Raw genomic sequence first — 13,182 nt, 5'->3', positions numbered from 1 at the left:
TTACAAATGAGGAACAAGTTGGCCATCACTTAGTGACAGTTAAACCTCCATTTGTTGCCATGAAGTTAAAAAAAACCTGCACTGATGAATGATGAGGCATATTTATTAAACAAAAATCTACACATGGACTGTATAGAGCGTCATCTTTATTTGTATACTTTATATATCGAGCAAGTAAGCTTCTTAAATCATTGGCATTCTTCTAAAGAACAAGAAAAAGCTACTATATAATATACAATCCCTAAAATTGTTTTATATAAAATAATTTTCTTACAAAACCACATGCTCTCGGAAATACATGTAAACACAAACATATAAACATAAAATACATGCACAAAATATAGATTTTATTAAATATTATTAAAGCACTTGTAGCCTTTGATCAAATATGAGGTTGGACACCTTTTGGACAAAAATTCTTCCTCCAACACAATGGAAAACACCAAAAAGCTTTCAACAAAACAGATATTTTTCCTAATATAATCATTAAATAAAGCTATATAAATACCTACATAAATAGAATTTGATGTGTGCGGAGGTAAATGAATTTTTTAGCAAGAAGTGGACTTTATGCTTTATATATAATTTTGGATAAATCATGCCTTGGGTCTTTAAATAGTCATGAAAATGGATCATCACGAAAGCATTGAGATCCATATGAATATCTAAATCTGGATTTTCATGTTGAGCGGTTAAGAATTGGGCGACGTTAGATCTAAACTTATGACATGCTCTTCTTATGACATGGTCTTCTTCTAAATATAGAACTTTTAATATAGTACGTCTGCCTAATATTGTGTAGGTTTTCTTTGTGTCACCAAGATTTGCGAAGCACGATCTACTAAATGTTTAGTGTAGTGTCTGGGGCCAAGGCATCAGCAGCAAATATTTTAACCTCAGATCCTCCATATTTCCTGTATCCAACACTTCATGAAATGACTATGCACATATATATTCCACCTAATCACAACTGCTATTGTAACTAGATAATCACTGTTATTTGCTTCAGTGGTTCTATTGTTATGGTTGATTGTGTGTCCGTGGGTATTTGTGTACTTTACATTTAAACTAATTGCATGTGTCATTTATTTTATCCCTTAATGTAGTATTTCTACCATTTATACAGTGTTTGTTTAGACACAAAATGTAAATAGTTGTTTGTAATGCAAATACCTTTTCTTCACAGGGTAAAAAGAAATAGCACAAGATGTTTTTTGTTGCCAGCTCCCTACAATAGCCCCATAACAACCATTTGAATTTTGATTTGCTTGGATAAACTGAATAAATGCAAAGGTAGAACATGGTGAGCAATTGCACTAAAGCACTGATAGGAAAAAGCAGGAGCGGCATTGACTAGACTGTTCCGTGATTGCAACAATGGTCTGAGTGTAATTCTCCTACCGTGAAGCTGTTGAAGCTGCACCGGAGTTCAGTGTGCATGGATAAGATGCAGCGTGTCTGGCTGTGAGAACATGCCGCACAGCAAGAGAGCAGGTGCTAAATGGACTGCAGTGGGCTCACACAAAAAACACAGTCTGTTTGGTGGATACAGCCAGTGACCCGTGAAGACCTTTCTTTTTTTTTCTTCTGACAACGATAAAACTGAGAACAGAGGACAAATCTGAATAAACCACGAGAATGCTCACTTTGGGTTCTGCAATACTGATCTATCGAAAACAATTAAACTTGCAAATGATCTAGAGGATTTTAGGATTTTAAATTGGAAATGGAAATTTTTTTGGTAATTAGTCATATATTGTGTCTAAAAAAAATCTTTGTTTTTTATTTTATTTTCGTTCAATTCTAAGGCCGAGCGCGTGTTTCATAACAAGATTTGTCTTTCCCTTCACAAACTATGGAATGTGTTACAGAACCATAAAGGTGAGTGTTTCTCATCAAGCACCAATTCATTCGGACAAAATAAAAAATCGATGCGCTGAATGAAAATATTGACCTCTGCTGTGCTCTAATTCTCCCCATAAATGTTTGAATGTTTTATGAGGCAAGCGCCGGCATGGGAACCTGCGCCATGCGTTTCTCCTTTGCTTGGTGACAGAGTGCTTTTAGAGCAATAAGTCGACGTGGCATGGGGAGTTAGCGGAAAGAAAGGTCATGCAGCTTTGCATGGGGCCTGCTGAAAGGCCCACCAGTGCGTTTCTAAGCCTTGTTTCCTCTCTGCTTCCTGCTGGATTACCTGCTCCTCTGGGCTAGGCTGAGAAAGTCCTTTTTCAAACTCCACATCAACAGATGCTGCCTCTTTTTTTCATCTTGCTCACTTAGGGGGATCAAATTGACCAGTAAGAATTAGCATCATGTCTCCCCCAGCTAGGAGTCAGTGTTGAGGCACTAATTCGCCTTTGCTTGTGACCTGAACCTGCACAGAGCCCAGATTTACTTAACTGTGTACGATTTACTTAATTGTGTATGGCACTAACTATTAACAGGAGCTGTGACCAGGGCAGTGTTTTTTTCGGGTCCACTGACTACACTCCAGCACTGACTGCTTCTTCAGAATGAAATGCTGATGGCTGTTTAAGCAGTGCTTATTGAGTCTCTTGTAGGACCCCATGAGTCCCCAGGATCAACAATGGCAGCATTAATGGGTAAAGCGCAATGAGAATGTCACCATGGCAGGGGGCGAATGCTGAACAGAGGGCTGTTCCCGAGGTGGTTTTTGTTTGTTTATGTGCACTTTTTTAAGTGAGTCTGTCTTATTTTAATGATTGCAGCTTGTTTTTTATTCAATGTGTCTGTTCTGTAAAAAGGGAATGTAAAATTAAACCTAGAAATGCTTCACATATGATTGAAAAGTGTTCACCTTTATATACAAATTGCATAATTTCAACAGAAATATTGTTGATGTCAAAACATTTTTTGCCTTAGAATTAAGGGTGTAACACAATGTCTTTTCTGTATTTAAATCTTACCACTATACCCACTATGGTAAACATAAAAAATAACAATAAAAAAAATAAAAACAAGTTCCAGTCCTGTGTGCATTGTCTCTAAATTCTTTCTTTGGCAGCTCCTCAACCTCATTAGTCTAATTCAAAATTCATAACAACATGTAATGTAAATCACCACAATCCTGATCAGGCACCTCTATGAAGCTATGTTGCAAATCTACTGTTGGTTAACACCTCTAGCCTCAGAAAGATGCATTTATGAACAGTTCTGGAACAAAAGAAGTACATTGCAAATGATGTGGTTGTATTTCATTATATATCCCTTCATGAAATAGCTATATTTATTAAAGTTATAGTTTGATTGTGTATTAATAAAACACAATGTGGTTAAATATCCTCCTGTTTTAAATACACCTGATTTTATTCATTAAGCCTGGTTGTTTTAATCACCAAGAAGAGCTGAAATCAAAGTCTCACTGATTTTTTGAAACCATACACAAACCTGCCTGATGTAATAAGATGACTCATATTCTCAGACTGCCTCTCTTGTTCCAGACATCTCTCAGACTGCAGTAGAAAAGTTGTCTAACTGCAGAGAACTCCTAAGCATCTGTCCATCAGACCTAGTTATCTCCTAATGATGTGTCCATTTTGACACTTCAGAATCAGTCACAGCAAATAGCTACGGCGAGAAGGAACACATCAAGAGAGACAGCGTCCCCCCGATATAATTTGTTGCTTCGAATTACAAAACAGAGGAGGGAATAATGCGCAAAGTCAAGTTTAGTGAGAGAGAAAATGGAAAAATTTAGGGCTGTGAGCCACCTTAATGGATATCCTTGCTGCTGCCGGAGAATGGGCTTCAGTAATGCTCCCTTAATGCGCTGCCGCCGTATTTCTCGGAGTGTATCAGGAGAAATGTTCCCTGTCATTTCAGCTAGCAATCACTTAATGGGCCTGCTAAATCGCAACAAAATGGACAGGCACTGTACTATTTCTGGCTTTGGGAGATGGAATAAAGCTCTGGCAACTGTAAGCGTGTGAGGGGGGAAAAAATAAAAAACAAACAAGAGGTAAAAGCAACTTTTTTATTACAAAAATATAAGAGTAGAGAGAGTAAAAGGCAATCCCTTCCATCTCTGGTGGGGCTAATGTTTGTGTTTTGCTAAAGTGTAGAGACAGTGACAGGAATTTCAATTATCTAATTACGGTGAAATGAAAAGACTTAAGTGTTGTGATTTCTGCAGTCTTTCATAGATCAATCTAATGTGCGCTCACATTGGAAATGAACCAAAATGGAAGAGGCAAAGGAAGGCAGCACCTCCTCAAATCATGCAATTAAAATGACAAATGAGTTTCTTGATATATTCATCTAAGTGGTTAAGTGGAAGGGTTTTATTCCACATCCACAGCGCTGTCTGGCAGCAACGACAGGGGGAATCGGCTGCATGCTCTTTTGATTAAGGCCGCTGCTTAAATGCTGGGAAAATGCTGAAAGCACTTGCTGTACAAATTAGCCAACCGATGGCTGCGAAATGAAATTCTAAAGAGTTGATTTAGGCATTTAAGGGGAATGCGGCTGGCAACTTAAAGGCCTCAAATAAATTTTTGAGGCTGCATGCATTATGTTTAAGAGGTCAGGGCCTGGAAACAGGTTTTTATTGTGTGCTTTAATGAGAGTGGTGATGAAAGGGGCATAAAAAATAAAACACAACAATCAATCTGATATCCATGTTGACCTTTCGGGAAACTTGTGGACATGTTAGCTAAGGATAGTAGGGCAATTTGAAATGAAGAGGTCGACCAGTCTGTAAATGATAATTATATCTATTTAAAAAAAGATATAGCCTTAATTAATCATATTTGGCTAAAGTTGTCTTACTTTGGTGTTAGCAGCTAACAATGAAAATATTTTCTTCAGTGTACAGTGGTGAGGCTACATAGAGCTACACTGAGGATTAATATTCCACTTTTAAAGTGTTATATCTTTTATTATTAACATCACAAGCTTCAGTGTTTGCCTAAGTGTTTTTTCTTTTTACTTTAGCCCATGTGTCGATCCTTCTCTAAAAAAATGTCATACAGAAAGTCTGCCAAGATACAGTACAAGCTAACAAGAAAACCGATTGACTCGTGAATTCACTAGCTCCCAGCTTATTTTAGCATATAGTTCATAATGCATTTATTTACTTTTCAATACATTAGTGCAATACATTTGTCACTGCTTTTAATGCTCAAAAACTGATGTTTCATTATTCAGAGGTTATAAGAACCTGTCCGCCATTCCAAGGGCTGATCATTCTTTATTTATATATTCTCATTATTTCTGTTATGCCCTATACACATAATCAGAATAAGGGAAAAAATATGTTATAAGTAATGTTTCACTGACAAGGAACTGGACTTGGCATTTGCTAAGGTATGGGATATAAGTGAGAATAGATTTTAAAAAGAACACAATATCATATTTGGTGAGGTCTAAAAGTCTGCATCAGATTTTCTTTCCATTGGTGCATATGTTCCAGTGATATGAATTTAAACTAATATGAACCACTAGGTTTTACACAACCTTGTAGAGCTTGATGTCATTAATCACATAGAAGATGTACCAAACACTAAGATGTTTTTTATTTAAGTTGTTATAATTTACAGATTATATTGAAGAATAGAAACATATTTACAACTGTGGGCTTTTGGACACTGCTATATATTTGGGTCAAAGTTCTATCTATCTATCTATCTATCTATCTATCTATCTATCTATCTATCTATCTATCTATCTATCTATCTATCTATCTATCTATCTATCTATCTATCTATCTATCTATAAAGAAAGATAGAACATGAAAATATCTATAGTGCCTTTGAATGTTTTATATACACACAATAAATGTGTTCATCTGTGGTTTATTTTAATTTTGCTATTTAAATGCACTTTATTTCAAAATTAACAATTGAATTCAATATTGTAGGGATATTGTAGAAATGAATTCAAAGCTTAAGGTGTTTTCTGAAGCACCTGGGGATTGCATTATGCAAAATAAGTATTATTTATATAGAAACTGCAGGTTTTATTGATCTTAAGAATTTTTTTGTGAATATTCTCAATGCAAAATGTAAAAAACACAGTATTTCTTAAATCTTTTCAGATGTGATCTTTCAGCATGTTTATGCAGTTCTTTTTTTTTTCATTAACATGCTTTAATACACATATGCCATAACAAATTCATCTTTGAAAAGCCAGCTGTATTTGGGGGAAGAATTTCTCCTCTCTCTAGTCGAGACATATTGGCCACTTTGATAGTTCGGGATGATATCAAATGCCCCTCTGCCAGCTCAGCTGAAATGGAACAAAATAGGCGGTGGTCTATAAAAATGAAGTTAGACGCAAGTACGCCACTCACGTCCCTGGAAGGGAAAAAAGAGCCTTTCCTGTTGCATTTTGTAGTCGTCAATTGGTCTGAGAAACTTGCTCTAATGCAGGTAATGGAGCCACTGAGGTGCTTTCATCTTCAGACCCTCCGAGCAGAAGAGAGGACAGGCTCCCCCCAGCCCACCCCACTAACACACAGTCTGTAACACACATAAGAGCTAAACCAAGCATAGCTGAACTCCATTGAAGAGGCCAGTTTTCATGGAAGCTGATCTACTATCCAGTGTCTAATAAATGGCATTTTATTCTATTCTGCATTATGTACTACAATGATTGGTTATGCAGCGTTTCTTTGTTGGCTGGATGTCGAATGCTCGGGATTAAAAATATGGAGAATGCTTCCAAACAAAAGGAGGCAACACTGACATGTCTATTAAATCTTTCTTCTTCTATCTTTGTTGTTTTTCCCTTCTATCTTCTTCAATTTGCCACAGTTACTGTATGTATGTGTGTGTTTGTGTATATATATATATATATATATATATATATATATATATATATATATATATATATATATATATATATATATATATAATTCTTTATTTATTAGACAAATTTATTGTATTATTTATTTTATTTTTTATAATATTTACTTTTATTTTATATTTACATTAGATTTGTTTATGTATCATTTTATGTTATTAAAAAAATGACAATTTCATGTGCAAAAATTTTAGAAGAATCAGAACAACTAAATTCAAGATTTTTTAATTTTTTTTCGATGTGGTTTAACTGTGAGGATGAATAAAGGCTGCACAGTGCCTTTGCTTTTCCAGCAAGAATCCAAAATCACAAAATTAGCCTGAGCTGATTGGTTGTGTGTCTGACTGTGCCTTTGTTTCAGCACTGTATCAGTTCTTATTATTACTCTTCCTATTGAGCCACTAATCACTTGTGTTGGGAAAAAAAGATGTTGAAACACCGCTGGCACTGCCATCACTAATCCTCCAATAGGGTTTGACAAGTGAACCACACATTCTGTTTAAACATAGTGCTGGAAAGTGTTATGAATAAAGGTAGGTTTGGTAACTTCTACTATATTGTGTATTATCAGTAAGTATTTTGTGGTTATGCTATGGGGGGAATGAAATTGTTGTGCTGTGTTGGTGTAATTACATCTGGACTGGAATAGATCTATATAAATATCCTGGACTAAAGAGAATTATTTTTGGTGAAATGTTGTGGAAATCTCAACACAGCATGTATTAACATTACAGACACTTACTTGAGTGTGTCAGGTAAAAGCCGGGATGCCCCCTCCTGCCAATTGACTTCAAGGTTCACACTTTCTTTTGCCTTATGTCTGAGTATTGTGAAACTGTGTGAAATTTGAAAAGTCTGAAAAGAAAAAAGGGGTTGTTTTAATGTAACAGTGCAGAGAATGATAGATTTAAGAATAGCAACACATCAGAAGTGAAAATGGGTCTGCTTCGTTTTTATGAAATGGTTTTGGGTGTGAACATAAAATATTGAAATTGATATAATTTTCCCATTTTTTTCATCAATCTGGTGGCTGCTAATGGGTAATAGGTATATATGTGCTCTATGTTTGTCCAGCTTGTGCAGACTAATTTTGTAAGAAAGGCAGAAATGTGGACACAGAGATGGAAAGAGGGGGTGTGATGAGAGGAGATTTTATGATTGTGACCTCTCAGATCACTCTGTGGAAATAATGTGTTCATTACAATGCAATTACAGACACTTAGGCCCCTCAGAGTGAAGAGCTGAGCTGCTGAGAGGGGGCACCACTGGCCCTTAATGCTAGCATAACCCTAGTGAGTGTGTGTGTGTGTGTGTGTGTGTGTGTGTGTGTGTGTGTGTGTGTGTGTGTGTGTGTGTGTGTGTGTGTGTGTGTGTGTACATGTTATTGTGTCTGCGTATATACCCTTGGCTGTGTGTGTAGATTTTTCTGCACTCACAGACTGTGCAGTTTTATGGGAGGGCTGCTCTGTGCCGGAGTGAGGAATATACTTCTGATCGTTTCCACAGCAACAGATTATTGGATGCAGTGCCATCACTCAAGCTACTATATTCACCAGGGTCAGTGAAGATACGACACACATGGGAAATGATCCAAAAAAAAATATGTAGGAAATAACCTGGAACATCATTCTAATTAATACATGTTCTGTTAATACCGTGAATGCTCTGAATTTAATGGCTTTTTAGTTTTCTCAGAAAATATGAAAACCGGTGTAATTGTAGGTGCATGTTTTTGAAATAATAACCAAGCATTCTGATTTACTTTACTTTACACAAATTGTTTTCTACCCTGAACACTTTTGGACAATCCTTATAAGAGCAATTTTATATTCAAATGGTAATTGGTTTATTACGGGGATAATTATAGTTTCTTCTTCATTCCAGCATAAGTTAATGACTATTCCTTTTTGTGGTCAAAGTATTTAGAGTGACTTTAGTAAGCAGTCTAATGATTAAATACAAGATATGATACAAAATAAAAGTCTGGAGTTAAATATTATTTAGCTCTATTTTGCAATTTTTTATTTAATTTCTCTGTGAAATGTAAAAATTTACTGCTACCTTGCAATGCATGATTTTCTTACTATTTTAACATTAGTGATAAAGATGATGATAATAATAAAAATAATAATAATAATAATAATAATAATAATAATAATAATAATAATAATAATAATAATAATAATAATAATGGTAGCAGTAATAGTAAAATGCACTATTTGTTTTGTCCATGGTTGAGTTAATAAATGTGTTTATAAATGAATATGCCAGATGTTATGTTTGCTATGATTCTCTTTATCCTGCATCTGGATAGCATTTTGGCTTCAAGGGTTTTTTTCAGGTGTTCAACACAATACATTTTGTGCACTCATTCATTTAAGAAAATGCAGAATTTTCAGTATTCACTGATTACTGCTTTGGTTTTTAAAGAATTTTGTCATACAAGTGTGGCATATATAACTGAGATATTACACTTTTTTTTAGTGTATGTCTATATGAAATGTTATCATATTCGCTTCCCCGTTTATGATGTTCACTACGAGTTGCTTTCTCATCACCATTTATTTGTTATTATTCATTAATCTGCATACAGAGGAACTAAAGTTTACATAGAAAATACTTAGTTTTACCCTTCTTATTAAATTTGTGTCTGCTTCTGTTTATTTATAGTGGTGTCATAAAAAACAATGTGTAAGATAACTGTGTCTAGTCCTTAATGATTCTTTATCCTCCTGCGTTAATAAAAAGATGTATTTTATTAACTATGATAAACTGCATTGTTTATGATATGAGCGTCATCATAAGATAAAAAATGGCTATTGTTATCCATGTCACTTTGAAGGTCACTCGAATAAATATTGGATGTATTGTGAGAGCAGAAATAGATCAGACACTATTAGCAGCATTAATGCAACATCTTCTAGAATACAAAATCTGTCAAATTCAAAATGAGCAAAATACAAATTACTCCCTAATAAATCTTTTCGACCGTTTTCGATCGTTTATCTTTTATTTGATTGTTTTTCCACTCTATTGCAAGATCAATAATTATTTATTTGTTTGTTTATTTTTGTATGCATGATTAATTTAATTGTTTTTTAACTGTACTGCAAGATCAATATTTATTTATTTATTTAAAACCCCATTAAATGACCCGTGATTTTTTTTTATATATATTTTTTTTTAGTATTTTTATTTTTTTTTTACTGTGAGGACTTATAAGTAAGCTCACGGTGTCAGGGTGAGGAGTGTTGTTTTCAGCAGATGTGTCCATGTCGGTAATACCGCAATCCTCTTACAGCAGCGCGCGCCGCTCAGGTGGGACGCCGCAGAGCGCGCGCGCGCGCTCCCAATTTCCCTTGATTAAAATGGCTTTTTGAAAGCCGCTTAACTGCGCCGATTCCATCGACCCCTCCGAAAGCAAAGGCGATTTCATCACCATTAATTCGTTTACTTTCTCAGGCTGCCTTAAAAAGTAACTAGTTACCACCTTTTGCCAAATAAGCAGTTGCAATGAAAGTATCAAGTTATACGAGGCGTTGAGCTCGTGAGAAACTCCATGTGCAACACGAGAATTCGTTGAAATCGCACTGAATACTTAGTGGCTTGCTATATTTTTTTATTCGCCATTCGTGTGCACACATTTTATCTTTTTTTATTTAGCAAATGTGTCATTTGATTTGATTTTATTTTCATATGTTTCAAGTTGGGAAAAGAGAAACACTAATACATGCATGCTTATTAAGACAGATTTAATATATGGCAATATTTCCAATATGCATATTTTCTTTCTCAAATACAAAAAAAGCTAGTGATTGCAATCCTTAATTAAACATTTTTTATTTGCTCTACCCACCTGATCAGATGAAATTCTTTGAGCTCGCGCCTGAGGATTACAACTTCCACTGTAACATCCTCCCTAATTATCTAATAGCATTGCTGCAAGACTCCTGCCAATAATGAAACCCTTTTGAGCGTTAACCGCAGTGATTGGAGATGTGATGACAGCACGATCGCAGCAAATTACGCCCCCTCAGCTGAGACGCAGCTCAAGCACACTTGTCTCTGCGCGGGTTTCAATATCTACAATTAAACAAAATCTCACAGTAACAGACTACGGATTAGGTTAGGGGTGCAACATTTTGCGCAAAAACAAGGTGCAAAATTCAGAATGCAGCTCATGCACGAAAACAACAGGTTGCATTTCACAAAACTGGACCTATTATGCATGCGTCTAAAAGTTGCAAAATAATATGAAATGATTATTGCATGTGAAAATCAATCATTAGTGCATTTTTTTTGCGGAATAACATTAGCAGGTTTTCTGATCACTGGTGAAATAATCGGATATAGACTCTCTGTGCACAGAAATGAAGCAGTGTGTTTAAATAAGCACTGGCCTGGTAAAAAGGCGACAAGAGTCGAGCTTGAGTGCAGGAGGGTTTTTTTTCGGCCTCCCTCTGCGCCACCGCCCCTCTAATTACTCCATAGAGGACTAATTCAATTCTCCGCCCCGCACGCGCGTGATTGGCCAAGCGCACGTTCTCCACCGCAATTTGCCGCCGGTCACTCACCCCCCAATAAATAGTAATGTACCTGACCGTGCAATAGACGGACACATTTACGTTTTTTCTGTTTTTTTCCCTCCCCCTAAAAAAAGCTTTGCAGAAGAAGGTAAAGCGGCCTGGAGGTTTTCGTTGTGCGCAAACCAGCAACTGCGCTCTGGCCCGACTCCTTCAAGATGAACCTCAACTACACGTCTCCGGGCGCGCAGATGCCCACACAGAGGTCAACGTCCTTCTTCATCGAAGACATTTTGCTCCACAAGCCTAAACCTTTGCGGGATGTGTTTCCATCCCCTTTCTCCAACTCGCTCGCATCTCGGATGCCTCTGCTCGAATACGGATACCCACTGATGCCCACCCCGATCCTCGCCTCCCATCCGCACCATCCGCTGCACAAACCAGAGCATCACCCCTACTTCTTCACCTCGGGTAAGAACTATTTTTCTGCACATCTGGTGCAATGCGCACTACATTTTTGCCATTTCATCTACATGCTAATTTTTTTTTTTTTAATGCAGTTTGCTTTTTTACATTTCTTTTATTTATTTATTTATTTTTTTTTTACATTAAAACCCGGCATATGGCACAGGTTCTGTGCAATGCATCATTTCGGCATGAATCCAAGGGATGAAAAAATTCAAGCTTTTTTAATTTTTTTATCTCTGACTAATATTATTTCGTTGAACTATAATGTTTTGTATAAAGAGCATAAACTTTGTATGGAATATTAATATGATTAAAATAGGAATTAAATATGACGCAATGTTTCAACATAGATATTTCAATTCAAATATATTTTATTATCAAATAGGATTGAGCTCATTTTCGATCTAAATGACAAACCCGTGAAATGGAATTCTATGATATTTTACGCACGTGCATGTTTTACATCTCGTATACTTTTTCCTCATATGAACAATTTCTTCGTTTGTAAAGGCATGCAGATGCCATCGTTGTTCCAGCATCACCCCGAACTCCCAGGAAAACACTGCCGGCGCCGGAAAGCGCGCACCGTGTTCTCAGACTCGCAGCTCTCCGGACTGGAAAAGCGCTTTGAAATGCAGCGGTATCTCTCAACCCCGGAGCGCGTGGAGCTGGCGACAGCACTCAGCCTCTCAGAAACACAGGTAAAACCACAGGAGCTCAACATCACCCCAACATGCAGAAGGTCAGGAAGTTCATTCCTAAACCGTATTTTTTCTTTCCGATCCATTTTTGCGCAGGTGAAAACCTGGTTTCAGAACCGAAGGATGAAGCATAAAAAGCAGTTAAGGAAAACACAGGAGGACCAGAAGATCCCAGGAGACTCGGACAGATCTCTGGAGAACTCAAGCGCAAGCGAGCTGCATGACAAAAGCGCAGGAGACCCGAAAGATGGCATGAGTCCGGATAGATACACGGTGGACGAAAACGAAGACGAGGTCGATATTGAGGACGACATCTGCTCCCCTGAACATTTACTATAAAGTGAAAAATATGAACTTAAGCCATTCATGTACATACCGATTACTCCATTTTTAGATAGAAAATTTTATTGAGATTTGTTCCTTTTTTATATTTAAATTAATAACCATTTATTTTCCAAGCGCTTATGACTATACTAAAATTATGATTATTATTATTATTATGATTATGATTATGATTATGATTATTATTATTATTATTATTATTATTATTATTATTATTATTATTATTACAGCCCATTCGCCCATACTGTTGACTATAATGAAATGATCGGATCTGAAATAGCACAATTCCTGATTAAACTGATTTTTTTTTTTTTTTTGTAAATATG

The 13,182-nt window shown here is 36.2% G+C and overlaps 1 protein-coding gene across 1 annotated transcript; it reads left to right on the top strand.

Annotated features, from left to right (window-relative positions):
• Positions 1-11,563: 11,563 nt before the first annotated feature.
• On the top strand, positions 11,564-12,853 carry bsx (brain-specific homeobox; the record flags this gene model as incomplete). Its single annotated transcript, XM_083568257.1, has 3 exons — positions 11,564-11,816; positions 12,324-12,514; positions 12,611-12,853. 3 exons carry the CDS (start codon positions 11,564-11,566, stop codon positions 12,851-12,853), a joined length of 687 nt encoding a protein of 228 aa, XP_083424383.1.
• Positions 12,854-13,182: the final 329 nt, after the last annotated feature.

This window comes from Silurus aristotelis (genome assembly GCF_946808225.1).
Source record: "Silurus aristotelis genome assembly, chromosome: 18".
In the NCBI taxonomy this organism is placed as follows: Eukaryota; Metazoa; Chordata; class Actinopteri; order Siluriformes; family Siluridae; genus Silurus; species Silurus aristotelis.
This window is presented reverse-complemented; position numbering and strand designations above follow the sequence as displayed.